At 47.9% G+C, this 12,190-nt stretch overlaps 1 protein-coding gene across 1 annotated transcript in view; it reads right to left on the bottom strand.

Moving 5' to 3' along the window:
* TMEM170B (transmembrane protein 170B) overlaps positions 1 to 9,461 on the bottom strand; it is a 62,945-nt gene extending 53,484 nt beyond the window's left edge. The window contains exons 1-2 of the mRNA XM_077269891.1: positions 8,902 to 9,461; positions 1,318 to 1,488 (exon numbers count right to left, since the gene is read on the bottom strand). Coding sequence (XP_077126006.1) covers positions 1,318 to 1,488; positions 8,902 to 8,998 — 268 coding nt within the window. The 5' untranslated portion in view covers positions 8,999 to 9,461. The remainder of the gene's footprint in view (positions 1 to 1,317; positions 1,489 to 8,901) is intronic.
* Positions 9,462 to 12,190: the final 2,729 nt, after the last annotated feature.

Below are 12,190 nucleotides of genomic sequence, written 5' to 3'. Positions count from 1 at the left end.
AATTTTGGAAAACAGTAGGTTTCATTGCTGAAGTGGCACAAGTGCTTTCAGTGGACGGTTTGCATAATTCTAGCTGATATTGAAAGAAGTCAGTAAGAAGAGCTACTTCTCCACTAAAGAGGTTTTCTGGGACTTTAACACTGATGGCCTCAACTTAGAATAGGTCATCAATGTCCGATCGATGGGCGTGCAACACTCGGCACCCCTGTCGATTAGTCATTTCCGATGTCGGCCTGAATTACTATTAGTTTGAATAGGTGGCGGATGTGCATTACCCGTCCGCAGCCACTATACAGTTGACTAAGCTGTGAAAGTTTACAACTGATCTGTTCCAGCCACTGACGACACCAGAAACAGGTGGGGTGCCAACTGTTGAACGTCTGCCGATCGGACATTGATGGCCTATCCAAACGATAGGCCATCAATATTAAAGACCTGGACAACTCCTTTAATAATAAGTACTGAGTCCACAAACTGCATGAATATCAAGCCGTCTTAGGCTGCTTTCACACATCAGTTTTTTGCCATCAGTCACAATCCGTCGAATGTTGAAAAAAACGGATCCGTTGCAGACTGTGAAAAACTGATACGACTAATCTGCTTTTTCGACGGATCCGACTAGCTGATCCAGCTAATTGGATCCTAAAAAAAGGAGCATGCTCAGTTAATAAAAAATGGAATCCGTCGCCGGATTCCGTCATTTGACAGATCCGGCGCCATAGGGTTCCATTGCAGCAAACGACGGACGGCGACGGATCGTCGCTGTCCGTTTTTTCGATGGACACAAAAAACTTTACTATGTTGGTTTTTTTTCGGTCACTGGAAAACCAATTTTCGACGAATACGGCAAAAAACGGATGAAACACAAGACCATCCGTCGCAATCTGTCACCAATACAAGTCTATGAGAAAAAAACGGATCCAGCGGCAACTTTTGCCGGATCCGTTTTTTTCAGAATTTGCCGGATTGTGACTGACGGCAAAAAACTGATGGGTGAAAGCAGCCTTATCCTGACTGATTTTGATTTGAACAATTATTGAAGGTTTCCCTACAGATTGTAACTGATCATATAGGGTTCCAGCAATAGGAGGTTCCATGATCAGTTTATCTCCTAAAGATCTAAGTGAAATGGACTGTTCAAAATCCCTTCAAAAGAAATAGGCTAGACAATCTTGCTAAGCCTTTACCCAGGTGAGAAAGCCGGAACTTGATGGATATGTTTCTTTTTAAACCTACAAGACCGTAAGAAAATACAATACGTAAAAAAATTCCCAATATGTATCCTATACAGGTCAGTGTCCACAATATAGCACTTACTAGTTATCATTGCTCCGATGACAGAAGCTAGGAACCCAATGCTGACCAGGACCACACATATCAGCCTCCCCTGTTTGTGCCTCTGTAGCATGACAAACATCAGCACGCCCGCTGCTCCATGGACAAAGAGAGAAGAGAAGAGGGCCCATAGGAATACCCAATACCACATCTCTGAAAGAAAAGCAAGAAGTCATTCAGCAAGAGACAAAGAAAGTCTTTTTTTGAAGACATTCTCTGTTTTCAGCAGGAGTAAGAAAATGAGGACAGAATTTAAATACCTATAAACTACAATCTACCACCAAAAAATAGCTGTTATTAAAATCACATAGAGAATATACAGTAGCAGAGAAGTATTATTTCATGCAAGTGACTCATCTTGAGTCATGAAATTCTGCCTACTCTACACATATTTGCCATGGTTTCTGCTACTGTACGTAGGTGAGAAATCAGCTATCACCAGGTGAAGCAAAAATGAACAAAAGAAAAGAAAATGGATGAAAAAAAACTTTGGAATTCTTGGAGCTGTGGTTTATTTTGTGTCCTACAGAAGCTAATAAAAATGCACCACAACAGTATCTGGGGATCTGTTGGATATAAACAGGAAAAAGACAATTGTTGCCCCAGTTTGTAGAAAGTAAGAAAGAAAAGGAAGAAACAAAAAGGAAAGAACGTCTGTAAGAAAGGTCAAAAAGTCTTCTACTTGAGTTAGCAGAATTCAGACCCAAAATATCTCAAGAACTTGAGAGGAGAAAGAAAACAACTTGTACTTTCCCCTTGTCCGTCTTTGGTTAACATGTGTTTGAACTACATCTGTTGAGTGCCTAGCATAATAAAAAGGAAACCTGTCAGGTGGGATAACACTAATACCTGAAATATGGGGTTAAACTGTACGTTAATAGCATTATGAAGGAGCTCAACCGCCATACTGGAAGAGCGTCATCCTGCAGAAAATGAACTTTAGTCCTCTCAGAAGACGCCGGCTTTCAGTCATACAGGCAAGCCAGCACGGCATTATTCATTGATGAGCTGGCTGTCAGTCAGTGTATCGGGATTGTTTTCAGCCGCTGCTCACAGTACAGTAAGCGATGTTCATAGCCGTGCCAACATGTCTGAATTACTGAAAGCTGGTATTTCCAGGGAAATATAAAAATCATTTTCTCCCGGGTGCCGCACTTTCAGTACAGCGGCTGGATACCTTTCTAATGCTATTAACCTGCAAATTAAACCTACAGTGCCTTGCGAAAGTATCCGGCTCCCTGGAACTTTTCAACCTTTTCCCACATATCATGCTTCAAACATAAAGATACCAAATGCAAATTTTTGGCAAAGAATCAACAACAAGTGGAACACAATTGTGAAGTTGAACGAAATGTATTGGTTATTTTAAATTTTTGTGGAAATTCAAAAACTGAAAAGTGGGGCGTGCAATATTATTCGGGCCCTTTAACTTAATACTTTGTTGCGCCACCTTTAGCTGCGATTACAGCTGCCTGTCGCTTGGGGTATGTCTCTATCAGTTTTGTACATCGAGAGACTGAAATTCTTGCCCATTCTTCCCTGGCAAACAGCTCGAGCTCAGTGAGGTTTGATGGAGATCGTTTGTGAACAGCAGTTTTCAGCTCTTTCCACAGATTCTCGATTGGATTGAGGTCTGGACTTTGACTTGGCCATTCTAACAGTCTGGATACGTTTATTTGTGAACCATTCCACTGTAGATTTTGCATATCTGCAGATTAATAGTGTTATCTGACCTGACAGGTTCCGTATAAAGTACCACTCCATTGTTTTTTTTCCACAGCTGTAGTAGAGCTTTAAGTCTAAGTCCCCTGCCCCCGGTCATATACTCACCCTACGGTGTCTTCAGTTTTTTCGGTGCCAGCCGGGTCCCCCTGCGCCATCTTGTGAGCGCAGCTCCTGACTGGCCGGAACTCGGAAGCTGCATCACAAGAGCGCAATGCAAGTTTGTGAGAGCAAGAACGATGCGAGAACGAGGCTCTCATAGACTTACCGTCTATACTCGAGTATAAGCCGAGATTTTCAGCCCACTTTTTTGGGCTGAAAGTGACCCTCTCGGCTTATACTCGAGTCAGTGTCGGTGTGGGGTCGGCGGGTGAGGGGGAGCGGCGGCTGTGATATACTTACCTGCTCCTGGCGCTGTCCCTGCATGTCCCATGGTCTCCGGGCAGCGCTTCCTGTGTTCAGCGGTCACGTGGTACCGCTCATTAAAGTAATGAATATGCACGCATATTACTCTAATGAGCGGTATGTGACCGCTGAACACAGGAAGATGCCGCCGGCTCCCGGAGACCATCTGACAGTGAGACGCTGCCAGGGACCGCGCCGGGAGCAGGTGAGTATATCAGGGGAGGGGGAGTGACTATGCTCCCAGGGGAGGGGGAGCATAGTCGCCTTCCTCGTTCCATCGCTGCGGGCCGCTTTGTCTTCCGTCCTCTGGCTGTGACTGTACAGGTCAGAGGGCGCGATGACGCGATTAGTGTGCGCGCCGCCCTCTGCCTGAACAGTCAGTGCGGAGGATGGAAGACAGGGCAGCGCTCAGCGATGGAACGTGGAAGGTGACTATCGCAAGTGCCGGGTGCCTGAGCGAAGAGAGGCGAGTATGTGATTTTTTTTTATTTTAATGGCAGCAACAGTAAATGGGGCAAATGTATGGAGCATCTTATGGGGCATATATGAGGAGCATCTTATGGGGCATATATGAGGAGCATCTTATGGGGCATATATGAGGAGCATCTTATGGGGCATAATGTGTGGAGCATCTTATGGGGCCATAATGTGTGGAGCATCTCATGGGGCCACAATGTATGGAGCATCGTATGGGGCCATAATGTGTGGAGCATCTCATGGGGCCATAATGTGTGGAGCATCTTATGGGGCCATAATGTGTGGAGCATCTCATGGGGCCACAATGTATGGACTATCGTATGGGGCCATAATGTGTGGAGCATCTCATGGGGCCATAATGTATGGAGCATCTCATGGGGCCATAATGTGCGGAGCATCTTATGGGGCCATCAACCTTTATGCAGCATTGTATGGGGCAAATGTTTCTATGGAGCATCTTATGGGGCCATTATTAACCTTTGTGCAGCATTATATGGGGTATATTTTAATATGGAGCATCTTATGGGGCCCATCATGAACTGTATGGAGCATTATATGGGGCTCCTGATTCAATATGGATATTCAAAAACACTTAACCTACTGATGTCTCAATTAATTTTACTTTTATTGGTATCTATTTTTAATTTTGACGTTAACCGGTAGCTGCTGCATTTCCCACCCTAGGCTTATACTCGAGTCAATAAGTTTTCCCAGTTTTTTGTGGCAAAATTAGGGGGGTCGGCTTATACTCGGGTCGGCTTATACTCGAGTATATACGGTACATTGTAAAGTGAGCTCCGCGCGGTTCTGGAGCTGTCGACAGGTCACTTTTCGTAGGAGACTGACGAGAACGGCAGCGAAAACTGATGGAAATGCTGGAAAGTATCAGACGGAGCAGGGAACTTACAATTAAAAGAAACACTGGAGTGGTGTTTTAAGGCTAAGTTCCAACAATGAGTATCTGATGAATTTTTGAAGTTGCAGATTTTCTGCACCTACTCAGTAAATTAGTTACGTGCTCTTTTTTCTTTGCGTTTTTTAGATGCATTTCCATCTCATTTTTATAGCAACATTTTGTCTCTCTTTTTGGTGTGTCACGCCTTAAATAAAGCTGCTTTGTTTTTGATACTTCCTGGTATCTGGCTTTGAGAAATCTTTATTTATTCAGGCATTTGTGGACTACATGCATTTTTAAATTGCAGATTTTCCGCATTTAATGCAAGTCTATGGGGAAAATCTGCACAGAAAACTCAGCGTACCTGCAAGAGAAATTTACATGCTGCGGATTTGAAAAACGCATCGCAGGTCAGTTTACGCAGGGCTAAAAAGAAGCACAGTGGGCATGAGATCTCTATAAATCCCATCCACTTTGCTTAAACTGTAAGATGCTGTGTTTTATGCTCAGTGAAAAGTGTCAAAAACTGTAAATTCCCCAAATTCTGATGCACCAGAGAGTTTGTATAGAGATAAAACGTATTTTTTATTCCATCCTTAAAATCACATAACTAAGATACAAAAATGATGTAGATGATGCGACGTTTCGGCCATAATAGTCCTTTATCAAGACAGAAATACAAATAAGAAAAATTCAGCCATGACTAAATTTTATCCCCATGCAAACTCTCTGGTGCCTCGGAACCTTTGGAATTTATGTTGCTTTTAGACCTTGTGGGGGCATCATACCGAGCCACCACGGGGCAACCATTGGTGCATGAGAAGCACTCACGGGAAACAGGGTCAAAAACTCACCAAAAACTCAGTGGAAACTTAGCCTAAAGTTTTTAACTGCACAAAAGATGCAAAACTAACATGAAAGCATAAAAGTCATTCTGCCTATTACTGGTGAGCTACACTGCATATCTATGTGACCACCACAATGCAATCTCCATTTCTACACTTGGTGATTACATGGTTTGTTCAGTATTTGCCTATTGCTCTATTTCAGGGCAGTATGCTATAGGGATTTTTAACACGTTCATCATTTACCACACAAACAAATAAAAATATAAAGTTGTTTGACTAATAGCATCCAACATGAAAAACAGCGGACAACATGAGAACAGCGGACAACATGGAGAACAGCGGGCAACATGGAGTACAAAGGACAACATGGAGAACAAAGGACAACATGGAGAACAGTGAACAACATGGAGTACAGCAGATTTGTAGTTATGGGTTCAATGTATTTATGAGGGCTGCTGTGTTTATATGCTACAATCCAAACATACATGAACCGAATATCATTGTATACACAGACATTGCTAGTAAAGACAATTTGACCTTGTCAGCCCCAAATACCAAGAGCAAAGTGGCAGTTCTAGAGCCAGTGGTTGGGACATCAAAATGCCATGGGGTCTTTAGTTTTTGGATGGAGACAGCACTATCACTGATATGCCAATGCTATAGAAGAAGACATGGACCACACATCCAAAAACCATGATGTGGCGCTAAGCCCACATCTCTTCTGGCACATGTCAGCTGTTTTGAACAGATCACATGTACCCCTAACAGCCATGGGTGGAATCATGATCCACCTGCGGCTGTTAGCCTGTTAAATGCCGCTGTCAATCTGACAGCACGCTGGAAATCCCGCCCATCGGTGACCCCCATCACGTGATCGCGGGTCACCGATGGATTGGAATGACAATCAAAGGTCTCTAGCAGACCTCTATGGTTGTCATTGCCGGATTGCTATGAGCGCCGCCCGATAGTGGGCGCTCATAGCCAGTGACAATTTCTGATACACACAGGCGATCTGATCACGCCTGTGTGTAGCAGAGACGATCGGACAACAGCAGCTTCCTAGTCTAGACTATCCTAGTCTCTGCCTCATTTAAAATTAAATTTAAAAAAATCAAACATACACATATTTGATATCGTTGCATTCAGAATCACCCAATCTAACAAGCTATAAAAAGAATTAATCAGATCAGTAAACGGCGTAGCGAAAGAAAAAAGTCAAAACCCCAAAATTACGTTTTTTGGTTGCCGCAACATTGCATTAAAATGCAATAACGGGCGATCAAAAGATCGTATACACCAAAAATGGCATAATTAAAAACGTCAGCTCGGCACGCAAAAAACAAGCCTTCGCCCGGCATCAAATCCTGAAAAATGGAGCCACTACGGGTCTCGGAAAATGACGCAAATTTAAAAACATTTTTTTTAACAAACTTTGATTTGATTTGATTTGATTGGATTTTTTTTTCACTGCTTAAATAAAAAAGAAACTACACGTTTTGTGTCTATGAACTCGTAATGACCTGGAGAATCAAAATGGAAGGCCAGTTTTATCATTTGGTGAACATGGTAAAAAAAATCCAAAAAACAGTTATGGAATTGCACTTTTTTTGCAGTTTCACTGCACTTGGAATTTTTTTTCCTGTTTTCGAGTACACGATATGGTAAAACCAATGGTGTAGTTGGAAAGTACAACTCGTCCCGCAAAAAACAAGCCCTCACATGGCTATATTGATAGAAAAACAAAAAAGTTATGGCTCTGGGAAGAAGGGGAGCGAAAAAGGGCTCCGTCATGAAGAGGTTAAAGTTATGAACGGTTAAGGACCACCTCTGTATAGGATGAGGGCAGCCCATGAGTATGTGGGCTGCCTGCTCTCCATCTACATGTCCTTAGCCTGGGTGCCCGGCTCTGACACAGAAGCCCCCTCATACCGGGCAGCACAGCACGCAGGCAGTTATCCACTAACAGATCAATGTATGGCCACTAAAGTAGTCTGACTGGCTACTGAAGCGATCCCAGGAATACAGTGTAAGGCTGCCGTCACACGCTCAGGATTTGGTGAGTATTTTACATCAGTATTTGTAAGCCAAAACCAGGAGTGGGTGATAAACGCAGAAGTGGTGCATATGTTTCTGTTATACTTCACCTCTAAGGCTATGTGCACACGTCCGGAATTGCCGTGGAAATTTCCGCGGCAATTCCGGAACTCCCTGCCGCGGGAAAAACACATGCGGAATTGGCATGCGTTTTCCCACATGATTGACAGGTTGGTCACACTTGTCAAACATAGTGTTTGACAAGTGTTACCAACTTTTTACTATTGATGCTGCCTATGCAGCATCAATAGTAAAAAGATCTAACGTTAAAATAATAAAAAAAATAAAAAATCGTGATATTCTCACCTTCCGGCGTCCCCCGCAGTCTTCCCGCTCCTCGCGATGCTCGCGTTCCCAGTAATGCCCAGCGGCAATGACCCCAGATGACGCACGTCATCGCAAGTCATTGCCGCAAAGCATCCCTGGGACCGGAGCATCGCGAGGAGCGGGAAGACTGCGGGGGACGCCGGAAGGTGAGAATATCACGATTTTTTATTTTAATTTTTTTTTTTTTTTAACAATTATATGTCTACCAGGGCCTGGAGGAGAGTCTCCTCTCCTCCACCCTGGGTACCATCCGCACATGATCCGCTTACTTCCCTCATGGTGGGCATAGCCCCATGCGGAAAGTAAGCGGATCAATGCACTCCTATGTGTGCGGAATCGCGGGAATGAATGAATGAACATGCTGCGTTTTTTTCCAGAATGCAATTCCGCCGCGGAAAAAACGCAACATGTGTACAAAAATGTGGATTGCATTCTAATAATAGGATGCTTAATGTATACGTTTTTTTCGCGGTTTTATTGTGTTTTTAAAGCAAAAAACGCAAAAAAAACGTGAAAATTCCTGAACGTGTGCACACAGCCTAATTGTTCCACTCCTGGTTTTGGCTTACAAATACTGATGTAAAATACTGACCGAATACTGATAGCGTGACGGCAGCCTAAGGCCATTTCTGACAGCCGATGACGTGTGTGAGTCACATGGGACAGCTCTGGCTACCAGCCTTCATTCTGGACTAGTAGCTTTGTATGTGGCAATGGATGACGTCGGTTCCCCTCTCCTCAGTACGCTGGTGCCCCCATAAGTGGGTTCCCTGATGTGCCCTGACATGTGCCACTCACCGGTCAGAGTCCTCAGCACCGTGCCGTGTGCCCACAGGCTCAGCACTTGCTGCACAGACAGGTTGATCATTGACAGGTCCTCCTTCTCCGCCTTCATTGTGCTCCTCCGCCGGCACGGTGCTCGGGGAAGATGGGGACGAGCGAGTCGTGGGGCTCCCGGACAGCTGCTCCTCCTCCTCCAGGAGCAGCACAAGGAGCTCAAGCAGCAAGAGGCCAAGCAACGACGGCCGGGGGATGAGCGGAGGGCGCAGCTGGAGCGGGGAGGAGAAGCAGCCTCGCAGGGGAGACATTGAGGAAGAGGGCTGCTGCTGCCTGGCCGGCCCGACTAGCTCTGCCTGGCAGCCAGTGAGGTGCTACCGCTGTGGGCAACGAGCTGCCACCAGCCCTGCACTGCTGTGTGTGTGCTGCACGGAGCCCAGCAGCCAACCTGCATCCTCCGGAACCATCATCCCCAGCAGATGTCTCCTCCTTCCCGTCATCATCACCCCAGTCACCATCATCATCCTGGAGGAGGAGGCTGTGCGGCGGGGAGGTGGCACTACACTGGGGGAGGCATCATGTGCCATGCTTTCTGCTACAGCTGTGGGCATGTAGTATGTATGGGCCACTTCTGTCCAGTGGGCATCGGGTAAAGGGGTACCCTGTCAGCAGCTCCTACTACCCGCACAGCCGGTATCCCCTATAAGAGCAGCTCCTACTCCCCACACAGCCGGTATCCCCTATAACAGCAGGTCCTACTCCTCACACAGCCGGTATCCCCTATAACAGCAGGTCCTACTCCTCGCACAGCCGGTATCCCCTATAACAGCAGGTCCTACTCCCCGCACAGCCGGTATCCCCTATAACAGCAGCTCCTACTCCCCGCACAGCCGGTATCCCCTATAACAGCAGGTCCAACTCCCCGCACAGCCGGTATCCCCTATAACAGCAGGTCCTACTCCCCGCACAGCCGGTATCCCCTATAACAGCAGCTCCTACTCCCCACACAGCCGGTATCCCCTATAACAGCAGCTCCTACTCCCCGCACAGCTGGTATCCCCTATAACAGCAGCTCCTACTCCCCGCACAGCTGGTATCCCCTATAACAGCAGCTCCTACTCCCCGCACAGCCGGTATCCACTATAACAGCAGCTCCTACTCCCCGCACAGCCGGTATCCACTATAACAGCAGCTCCTACTCCCCGCACAGCCGGTATCCCCTATAACAGCAGGTCCTACTCCCCGCACAGCCGGTATCCCCTATAACAGCAGCTCCTACTCCCCGCACAGCCGGTATCCACTATAACAGCAGCTCCTACTCCCCACACAGCTGGTATCCCCTATAACAGCAGCTCCTACTCCCCCCACAGCCGGTATCCCCTATAACAGCAGCTCCTACTCCCCGCACAGCCGGTATCCCCTATAACAGCAGGTCCTACTCCCCGCACAGCCGGTATCCCCTATAACAGCAGCTCCTACTCCCCACACAGCCGATATCCCCTATAACAGCAGCTCCTACTCCCCGCACAGCCGGTATCCCCTATAACAGCAGCTCCTACTCCCCGCACAGCCGGTATCCCCTATAACAGCAGGTCCTACTCCCCGCACAGCCGGTATCCCCTATAACAGCAGGTCCTACTCCCCGCACAGCCGGTATCCCCTATAACAGCAGCTCCTACTCCCCGCACAGCCGGTATCCCCTATAACAGCAGCTCCTACTCCCCGCACAGCCGGTATCCCCTATAACAGCAGCTCCTACTCCCCGCACAGCCGGTATCCCCTATAGCAGCAGGTCCTACTCCCCGCACAACCGGTATCCCCTATAACAGCAGCTCCTACTCCCCGCACAGCCGGTATCCCCTATAACAGCAGCTCCTACTCCCCGCACAGCTGGTATCCCCTATAACAGCAGCTCCTACTCCCCGCACAGCCGGTATCCACTATAACAGCAGCTCCTACTCCCCGCACAGCCGGTATCCCCTATAACAGCAGGTCCTACTCCCCGCACAGCCGGTATCCCCTATAACAGCAGGTCCTACTCCCCGCACAGCCGGTATCCCCTATAACAGCAGGTCCTACTCCCCGCACAGCCGGTATCCCCTATAACAGCAGGTCCTACTCCCCGCACAGCCGGTATCCCCTATAACAGCAGGTCCTACTCCCCGCACAGCCGGTATCCCCTATAACAGCAGGTCCTACTCCCCGCACAGCCGGTATCCCCTATAACAGCAGGTCCTACTCCCCGCACAGCCGGTATCCCCTATAACAGCAGCTCCTACTCCCGCACAGCCGGTATCCCCTATAACAGCAGCTCCTACTCCCCACACAGCCGGTATCCCCTATAACAGCAGCTCCTACTCCCCACACAGCCGGTAACCCCTATAATAGCAGCTCCTACTCCCCGCACAGCCGGTATCCCCTATAACAGCAGGTCCTACTCCTATTCCCGCACAGCCGGTATCCCCTATAACAGCAGCTCCTACTCCTACTCCCCACACAGTCGGTATCCCCTATAACAGCAGCTCCTACTCCTACTCCCCACACAGCCGGTATCCCCTATAACAGCAGCTCCTACTCCCCGCACAGCCGGTATCCCCTATAACAGCAGCTCCTACTCCCCACACAGCCGGTATCCCCTATAACAGCAGCTCCTACTCCCCCCACAGCCGGTATCCCCTATAACAGCAGCTCCTACTCCCCCCACAGCCGGTATCCCCTATAACAGCAGCTCCTACTCCCCGCACAGTTGGTATCCCCTATAACAGCAGCTCCTACTCCTACTACCCACACAGCCGGTATCCCCTATAACAGCTGCTCCTACTCTCCGCACAGCCGGTATCCCCTATAACAGCAGCTCCTACTCCTACTACCCACACAGCCGGTATCCCCTATAACAGCAGCTCCTACTCCCCGCACAGCCGGTATCCCCTGTAACAGCAGCTCCTACTCCCCCCACAGCCGGTATCCCCTATAACAGCAGCTCCTACTCCCCCCACAGCCGGTATCCCCTATAACAGCAGCTCCTACTCCCCGCACAGTTGGTATCCCCTATAACAGCAGCTCCTACTCCTACTACCCACACAGCCGGTATCCCCTATAACAGCTGCTCCTACTCTCCGCACAGCCGGTATCCCCTATAACAGCAGCTCCTACTCCTACTACCCACACAGCCGGTATCCCCTATAACAGCAGCTCCTACTCCCCGCACAGCCGGTATCCCCTGTAACAGCAGCTCCTACTCCCCGCACAGCCGGTATCCCCTATAACAGCAGGTCCTACTCCCCGCACAGCCGGTATCCCCTATAACAGC

This window comes from Ranitomeya variabilis, chromosome 6 (genome assembly GCF_051348905.1).
Source record: "Ranitomeya variabilis isolate aRanVar5 chromosome 6, aRanVar5.hap1, whole genome shotgun sequence".
Taxonomy (NCBI): domain Eukaryota; kingdom Metazoa; phylum Chordata; class Amphibia; order Anura; family Dendrobatidae; genus Ranitomeya; species Ranitomeya variabilis.
This window is presented reverse-complemented; position numbering and strand designations above follow the sequence as displayed.